General features: G+C 41.0%; 1 protein-coding gene across 1 annotated transcript; it reads right to left on the bottom strand.

Annotated features, from left to right (window-relative positions):
* Positions 1-1303: 1303 nt before the first annotated feature.
* LOC132959799 (neuronal acetylcholine receptor subunit alpha-2-like) lies at positions 1304-8348 on the bottom strand. The gene is made up of 8 exons (XM_061033006.1): positions 8280-8348; positions 6317-6468; positions 6103-6147; positions 5909-6018; positions 4112-4331; positions 3476-3963; positions 1728-2190; positions 1304-1646 (listed from the first exon to the last, which is right to left on the bottom strand). Exons 1-8 carry the CDS (start codon positions 8335-8337, stop codon positions 1521-1523), a joined length of 1662 nt encoding a protein of 553 aa, XP_060888989.1. The 5' UTR covers positions 8338-8348; the 3' UTR covers positions 1304-1520.
* Positions 8349-8675: the final 327 nt, after the last annotated feature.

Genomic DNA, 8675 nt, shown 5'->3' on the forward strand with positions numbered 1-8675 from the left:
CTGGCAAAGGGCCAAGGTCGGATTCAAACCCATGGCCGCTGCTACAAGCACTACAGCTTCTGTACATGGGGCGCACAACAGAACCGCTTTGTAACTGGTGACCCTTATATCTTATTTTTTATTATTTGTAATCATACAAGCTTATGCACACTGTACTGCACAAGATGTTGCCAGCGTTTCAGTTTTGTTTAGTCAATCTGATTTGATTAGGATGTTAGCCCAAAAGGCAACAAAAATATTCTTTTAGTCAACACAAGACAGTCTTTATAACGTGCAGTGTAGTCACTGACAGGAAAACCATGGAAATGCAAGGAGGACACTGTCAAACAGTAGGTGTTTTCGGTACATCAATTCTGGGTATAACTGAGAGGAACTTCCTGAAACTCTCAAAGCCTTTTTTGTCCTGTGTGTGTTCACAGAAGCTGAAGATGTTTTCTTACACAATTTAAAAATGGTCATGAGGTTAGATGAAACGGGTTGGTGTGAGCTAAGGACATGGAACTAACTAGGCCTACTTTTAAGAAATTCACACTTCTTGGAAAGCAAAGAACCATGACTTACCACTGTCAATGTTTAACGAGAAACCACTCATAAAATCACAGAACGGTAGTAGTTAAACCGTCCCTTTAAAGAACTTCATGATCATGATGTAACCACATTGTGGTCTGAGAATTACAAAGGAGAAGAAAACCTGATTAAAGACGGACAAGCAGCCAGAAGAGTGCGTTTTAATGCTCCAACACCAAGTTGGTTGTTTCCAAAGCAAAATGTCCTTTCTTTATAAAGGAACTATCAATAAACTTCCAGAGATTTACAAGTAAGTGTTCCAGTTTGAGTTTTATTACTACAGTTTTTGAGATAAGGGATGATTTCAGAACAAATACAAAAAGCTCGCATGTTTTCTTTTTCCACAGCCTAATGCATACAATTTGCACTCAGACAACCAGCGAGTCTTTTTTCAAAACCAGTTGCCACCTGGAAAGTAAGACGCACACTTAATTACCGAATGACTGCTGTGCATCGTGTTCTGACTCTTGAATATTTCCAAGGCGACAAAGTTATGTCGAGAACTGTTAAGTAATGTTCTCGCTAGATGTTAAACAGGGTTATCAGGTTTTTACAATCTGAACTATCTCAACCAATATTTGAGGGATTCCTTTGAAATTTGGTAAAACCTTTATACTTTATACTCAAATGATACTTTTCTGAAAACAAAAGAATTCACATTTATGTGGAAGATTTAAAAGATGATAATTCCATAATCATTTGACTCATTCATAAAGTTAATTAACATTCAAAAATGATTCATTTTACTCAAAAGTTTTAGTGGATAAAACATCACAGCACTTTTGCAGTGCATTTCAAATTGACTTGTTTAATTACACCTGTGACATTTTAAAATAAAAGATAATCCGCACAAAGTTTCAGTTTATTTGCAAAAACAAACATGCAACTCAACCTGTAAACTGTTTCATAGGAATTAAATAGTTGAAATCACTGTTTTAATATCCGCTTTGCTTCTAAAACATCCCAGAGAGCCACGGGGGCAGGAAGAGTCCGAATGTCCCGAGCAGACACACGATGATGAACATCCAGAGGAAGATCCGGTCCACAACCATGGCTACGTACTTCCAGTCCTCTTTTACCTGGAGAGACCAAAAAAGTAAAGGACTCAATACCTGCAAATCTTGTTGAAAGAAAGGATAATAACAAGCGTATGTACTCACTGAGAAGTCTGCATCCTCAGCTCTGAGATGCTCTGCGATGTAGGTCACCCCCTCGAGGGCCGATACCACAGCAGGAGACAGAAAGGAGGCCGGTGTGCTCTGGGTCGTACCATGCTCAACAGGAGGGTTGTCCCAGTCCAAGCTGAAGGTGGAGGGTCTCTGAGGGAGGATGGTGTAACCCAGACAGCGAGCGGAAGGAGACGAGAAGGAGGAAATCCTCTGTCGACCATCTATCTTCACCCCAGATCCCCCGACATGGTCTGCGTCTTCATAGCTATGGAGGTCGCAGTACTTCATTTGACCTCCCGTGTCCAGGATGTCCAGACGGTGGCTGCTGTGGCAAAGGTTGTCGTTCTCGTAACCGTGGAGATCTACGTCTGACTCCTGAGTGATCCACGTGGAGGTGAAGTGGGAGTGGCCTGGAGTCCGGAGAGGGAGGAGCTTATCAGCGAGGTGACGCCGCCTAGGACACCGAAAGATGATTTAAATTTAATCAAAGAAGCAAAAGTTCTCGCACGTTAACCAAACAGCTGCTCGAGAGCTTCAACTATAAAATGTTGTTTACGTGCAGCTTAAAGTTTGACTTCAAGCTGCTTTAATCAGTATTTTTACAGCATCATTGCTGCCAATGTTTAGCTGAACGTCAACCTGCAAATCTTCAAACAGTTTTTAGTGCCTTTAAGCTCGTGTTTTGGTGCATGGTTGTCTGTTTTGGTCGCACACCTCAAAAGCTCGATACAAAAACAGCAAAACAATAAAGTGTCTTTTTAATAACGAGTTCACTGTGTCATCTTAAAGGGTGATGGTCTATGTCAGTGGTGTCCAAACTTTTTTTCTTGTGGGCCAAAATTGTCGTGTTAGAATCGCTTTGCGGGCCACAGGTTTTGTTTTTTAAAATATAGTTGGAAAAAAAGTAAGGCTTTGTAGATCAGAATCGAAAGGCTCGCTAAAGAAACCCTTTAATAAAAGGAAATCAAATATTTTGATTTCTTCGTTCTACTTTATTTGTTTTTTTTCTCAGAGCCTGTAACGTGGTTCATGTTTTTTGGAAAAGCTTTCTGCATTTAGCTCAGGTCATTAAATGGTTAAACAACAATCGGCTTGTTTGCAAAAACTTTGCATACGTTTTTTTTCATAGTTTACAAAAAAATGTGGAAAATAGTAAAAGCTGTAGATTTAAAAAAAAAAAAAACAACATACATGTTACTGAACATTTTCTGTTTTAGGAATATTGTTCAGCCCTTGAAAAAGAAAAATAAGATAATGTGCCAATCTCAATCGAGGCCTCGGGCCAAAATCTTCTGATTCTTCATTTGAAGTCACGGGCCGCAAAAAAATCTCCTCAAATGGCCCTCGGGCCGCACTTTGGACACCCCTGGTTTATGTGTTCAAAGCTCGTTTCTGCTGCCCCCAAGTGGTCAAAGTACAGTGGTACTAGGTGGATTTTAGGAACAGTGTGTTCAAGGAGTGACTAGAAGGAGACCTTCAGTCACATTTCATTTCAATACTCGTCACACCAAAGAAGCACCAAAACTACAACCTACAGACACAGAATGTTTAATGTTTAATGATTATTCTGAAATGTTCACAATCTTAAGTAACTGGTTTTTTTTGTGTTTTCTGCAGAACCAGTTGGAACGTCTGAGTTTTGTTTTTGGGTGAACAATATCTGACACAGCTTTGTTTTCATGGCGTTTCCTTCAATCCAACATTCAAGCCGCCTTCCTTTGGTTCCTCATCTCACTGACCTGTGGACCGGACGCGTCATGCACAGCCAACGAGGCACCGCCGTCAGGAACAACCTCCGCACCCACCGCGGCATCCTGTGCGTCGCCGACGAGCGGTGGTGCACGTTCAGCGCGAACACGGTGATGACGATGGACAGCGTGACGAAGATCATGGTGAAGAGCAGATACTCGCCGATGAGCGGGATGACCAGCGACGTGGACGGGATGATCTCGGTGATGAGGAGCAGGAAGACGGTGAGCGACAGCAGCACGGAGATGCACAGCGTGATTTTCTCGCCGCAGTCGGACGGCAGGTAGAAGACGAGGACCGTGAGGCAGGAGATGAGGAGGCAGGGGATGATGAGGTTGATGGTGTAGAAGAGCGGCAGGCGGCGGATGACAAAGTAGTAGGTGATGTCGGGGTAGATCTCGCGGCAGCAGTCGTATTTCTTGATGTTGTAGGTGCCCACGGCGTTGACGATCGCCCACTCGCCGCTCTCCCAGTAGTTCTAGAAATCAGAATTGTTTTAGCCAAGTGTTCCTACTGTAGTCCTCGGAGGATACACCCGGCAGACTTTATTCAACATAATCCTGCAGGCTTTAAATCTCAGTTTGATGTGGTTTTATTAAAGATGAAAAGGTAACATTCGTCCCCACCTTCAGGTCCACCGTGTTCTCGAAGGGCTCCAGGTCGATCTTGGCGCGGTCGTACGTCCACGAGCCAAACTTCATCTTGCAGCTCTGCTGGTCGAAAGGGAAGAAGGTGACGTCGATGGAGCAGGAGGACTTGTAGATGGCCGGCGGGACCCAGCGGACTCGACCCGTGTGGAAGAGGTGCGCTTTGGTCATGTGGGTGACGGCGAACTCGCCATCTGCACTGAAAAGGGAGATTACGAGGTAGAAGATTAGCGTTGAGACTCGGGGAAAAGGAAGTAATGCAAAAGATTGAGGAAAAAACAGGTACGACAAGATACATTTAAAACTTTGTTCTAAGAATATCCACGTTTTTTTTTTTTTTTTTTTTGTTTGCCCCCCTCGGGCTCCCGTAGTTCACATCCTCCCCCTCTCATTTGCTTCCTGCGTCTACTGCTTTACCCTGAAACTTTTGCTTGTGTAAAATTGTAATGATACAACCAAAGCAAAAAAAAAAAATTGTCATTTCTTTGTCATTTATAGTTTATTTTTTTTGTTATTTTTTTTTTTTTTGGGGGGGGAGGTTTTATCTAAGGCCATTTATCCCAGTCTCATGAGAGAATCTGTGTTTTTCTATTAAATCTATATCTTGTTCTATAACCCAACACTGACAATTTACATTTTTTTAATTGCTCCGTTTTATTAGTTGTTTCATAAATCTCTCCGTCTGCACTGGAAAATAAGAGAGAAATAAAAAGCAAGCAATTATGAAAAGGTGGAGAACATAAAGATTTGATTTGCATAAGATACGACTTCTTCCTTTGTTTTTTCGGTTTGAAAGGCTGAAAAGTTTCCGTCTCATCTTGTTTCAAACTCCCGAGGTGAAACGAGAGACCTCTGGCTATTTTCCAATTCTCACAGGAGACGATTAATAATGAATCACTGGATGCTAACGACACGACGCGGCACCCATGATGCAACTTTATTCAAACAAGTGCTGAGGGAGGAGAAAGTTTCACCTCCTTCCAGACAAATTTCAGATTTAACACTTCCTCGCGGCCCCGCGGGGAGGAAACCAGACTAAAGCTGTGTGATGCAACAAAGCTGGAATCAGGCTCATTTATTCAGCGGGGGTAATTTACATTTATCACACACTGGTCTGCAGCAATCTGCAGAAACGCTGCGACGTTGCCGAGCCGCTTGACCTTCCTCCTCCTCACACGCTCTTCACGTTGCCACTGATCAAGCAGGTAATTGATCACTACAGATAATTTCTCGCTCCACCTGCGGAAATTCAAAGTCGTGTCTGTTTCAGAGCAGGAGTTTCATCCTTTCTGCTTTTTTTTTTGAGCAGCCGGAAAATTACAACAAAGCTGTGGATGCACTTGATCTAAAGAGATGGAGAGATGCTCTTATGCAGCATCAAGTTGTTGCTCTTCAGAGGGCCAACATGACGCTCTTATTAAAGCTTTATCCTGCATGGACATACTCTACAACTACTCATCCATTCAATCAGAGATTTCCCTCAATAACTTCCTAATGACAGACTCTTCTTAGTGAGGAGTGTCGTTATTTTACATGTAATATTTTCCCTTTCAGGATGTGCGCTTTTTTTCAATTCTTCACTTCTCTAAGAAAATCTGCAGGTGATGAGTCACTTATCACCTGCAGAAGTCACAAGAAGTCATTTGTCATTTCAGCGGTACACAGAAATAAACAATGGCGAATGAAATGCACAAATCCTGAGGGCTCGCAAATGAAATCTCTACTTCAGGGTTAGAGATCAGAGGATGTACTGAGTTACTGTGTGTGTTGTTGTACTTGTTGTAGAGCACGATGTCCGGCACCCAGATGAGCTCCGAGGGAACTCTGATGGACGTCACGTTGTCGAAGTCTGACGGCGTCCACTGCAGCTTGTAGTCCGTCCACTCCTGTCATACACATGCGGAAAGTTTAAAGGAAAAGATCCACTTTGAACCACGTTCAGTCCCTCAGCTCTTCTCTCTTTTTTTTACCTGTTTCAGCCAAACGTTGGTCGTCATCATCTGATTTTTTTCATCCTGCAGTGGAGACACGAATGGACAGAAAACAGCCGATAAGAGTGTGAGGAAGTTTGTGACAGAGAGTGTGTGTGTGTGTGTGTGTGTGTGTGTGTGTGTGTGTGTGTGTGTGTGTGTGTGTGTGTGTGTGTGTGTGTGTCAGAGGACGTGATATTGCCGGTGTTCTCACCACATCTATGAGCTGAGCGATGGAGAGGCCGAACTTGACGATGACCACGTCGGTGACGTTGCGAGCGGGACGCGTCCACTTGCTGTAGCCTCCAAACAAACTCCTGAAGAGATCGTCCTCGGTGTGGAGACGAGTCCAGTCCTCAGAGACAGCTGACACGGAGACACCAGGAAAGAATCCTTTCAGTTAGAAACACAGATCATGTTTTATACCATGTACTTCTGTCTCCAAATACAAATGATTTGAGATACTATAATCATGACACATAATTGTCTTTTTTTGATGCTTTTTCTGGTTTGACTCTTTGCTTGTTAAAATGTGTTGTTTATTCCCTGCGTCTCTTCACCTTCCTACGTTTTAAAGGACTATCCCTCCAAGTTTTCCACTTTGTAATCTCTTCTTCTACTGCAGTTACACAGCAGAGAGATTTAGAGAGAAATGTTGTCTCCTCCTTCTGGAACAAAAAAAAAAAAAAAAAAAGCAATTACCTGAACTTTATGTTCGTCAAATGTCAGATCGAGCCGGAGATCTACAGCTGATTCTATTTTAATTCCATGTTACGCAGCAGAACTGTTGGAGATAATTGAGCAATACTTAGCCAAGTTTTCCCAGCAGTCATCACTCATAATTTCATGCTTGAAATAAACCTCTCTAATCTCCGCTGTTCGACCTTTTGTGTCGGCTGTGATTTGATTTGTTTCGCGGGGGGAGGCTGCACATGTTGAAATATCGTCTTCTTCTTCTGCTCACTTCTCCCTTCTTCTTTTTTTCTCTCTCTGAACTTTGGCAAGCAATCTGGCATCACCGGCGAGCAATTTAGGATTAGCCGGTGCAAGAAACGGCGAGCCAAGAGCACAAACTGTGCAAATGTGTGTAATGCCAGTTCTTGTGATTATATTGGCTATTTATAACGCATCAAATGATGTTTCAGGTGAGGCAGTGCCAGAGGAGGGGACACAGATAACATGTTCTTAGGATCACGAGGCACTTTGTGTGGCAGGATTTAGCCACACAGACTGTTTATTATCTTTTCCTTGTTGACAACAAATGATTCTGCTTTAAACTGTGACAGAAATATGAAATGATGTTGGGTTTTTTTTTTATTTGTATGCTGTTCATCAAGTTTAATGCATGACTTGTCCTTTAAAATGCACAGGTGTCAAATGTTTATTTACTTTATTAATAAGTTTAAAAATGAAAATCAACATTTTGACTGGTTCGTGTAACATTAAAAAACTCCTTCAGTCATTTCTGATCGATTCACACATAAAATAAACATTAACATGCCTGTTCAGAAGGAATCTGAAACATCAGGGAATGTGTTTGAATAAAGCTGTAAAAAAAATGTGTTGTGTCATTATTTTCTATTATTTATTATTTGTTTCTGGTTTACAAAAACTAAATATACAGATAACAACTTTCAGAAGTTTTCTCTTGGTGGTTTTATTTTGTGTTTTTCTATCATTACAAAAAAATATTTTTCCATTTTACATAACTTGTCTCTTTCTCTGTCTCAGCTCCAAGTTTAATAAAATTTGGGTTTATCAGTTTTCATAAAATTAATCGAGAATATATTACATTATTTTATGGACAATAAAAGTAGCTTATATGACAGCTTGATAATTAATTAAAATGCTCATAATATTCGCATATATATGTTGAGCTTTTTATTATAACATTTAAGCTTAAATATACAATTTGAATATTATATAGATCCTATATAATCCTAAATGCACATTTAAGTGTCAACATTGCTTTGTTAATAACAAAAAAAAAAACACTCGTAAATAGCAGAACCACGTTATTAGTCCTTATAGAAATATTAATAAAGCGTTTCTAAGAATTTTACAAGAATATAAGAGTTTCTTTTGTAGAAAAAAACATGTCTAGATCCAGTTTAAAAGTGTTAATTTGATAATAATTTATGAAACACAGCTAAGGGGATTTCACGGTCTTTACTTACCGTAGTTGATAAGGATCCAGACGCAGTAAAGCGATGATAAATATTTTTTCTGCTCCATTTAAACATTAAAAAAAAAAAAAAACTCCAGGTTTGTTAAGAAGACGCTTAGTTTGTCTGAGAAGTTTTTAAATTGTGTTTGTTCATCGCTAAAAAAAAAACCAAAACAGGCTCCGTTCACTGCTCGTCTTCAAACAGCTGCAGGGATCTCAGTCAGCGTTCAACACAATGTACATTTCAACTGGCTGAGAGGCAACTCACTGCTGCCGCCACCAGATGGCGCCTATGAGTAACCGAGAGAAAAGCCATACAAGCTTTGAGTAGAAGAAGAGTTCTTGTTCGGTGGTGCTTTAAAGTGCGCATGATAGGAGTAAAAAGTAAGAGGTCTCACGCTGCTGC

This window comes from Labrus mixtus, chromosome 24, assembly GCF_963584025.1.
Source record: "Labrus mixtus chromosome 24, fLabMix1.1, whole genome shotgun sequence".
Taxonomy (NCBI): domain Eukaryota; kingdom Metazoa; phylum Chordata; class Actinopteri; order Labriformes; family Labridae; genus Labrus; species Labrus mixtus.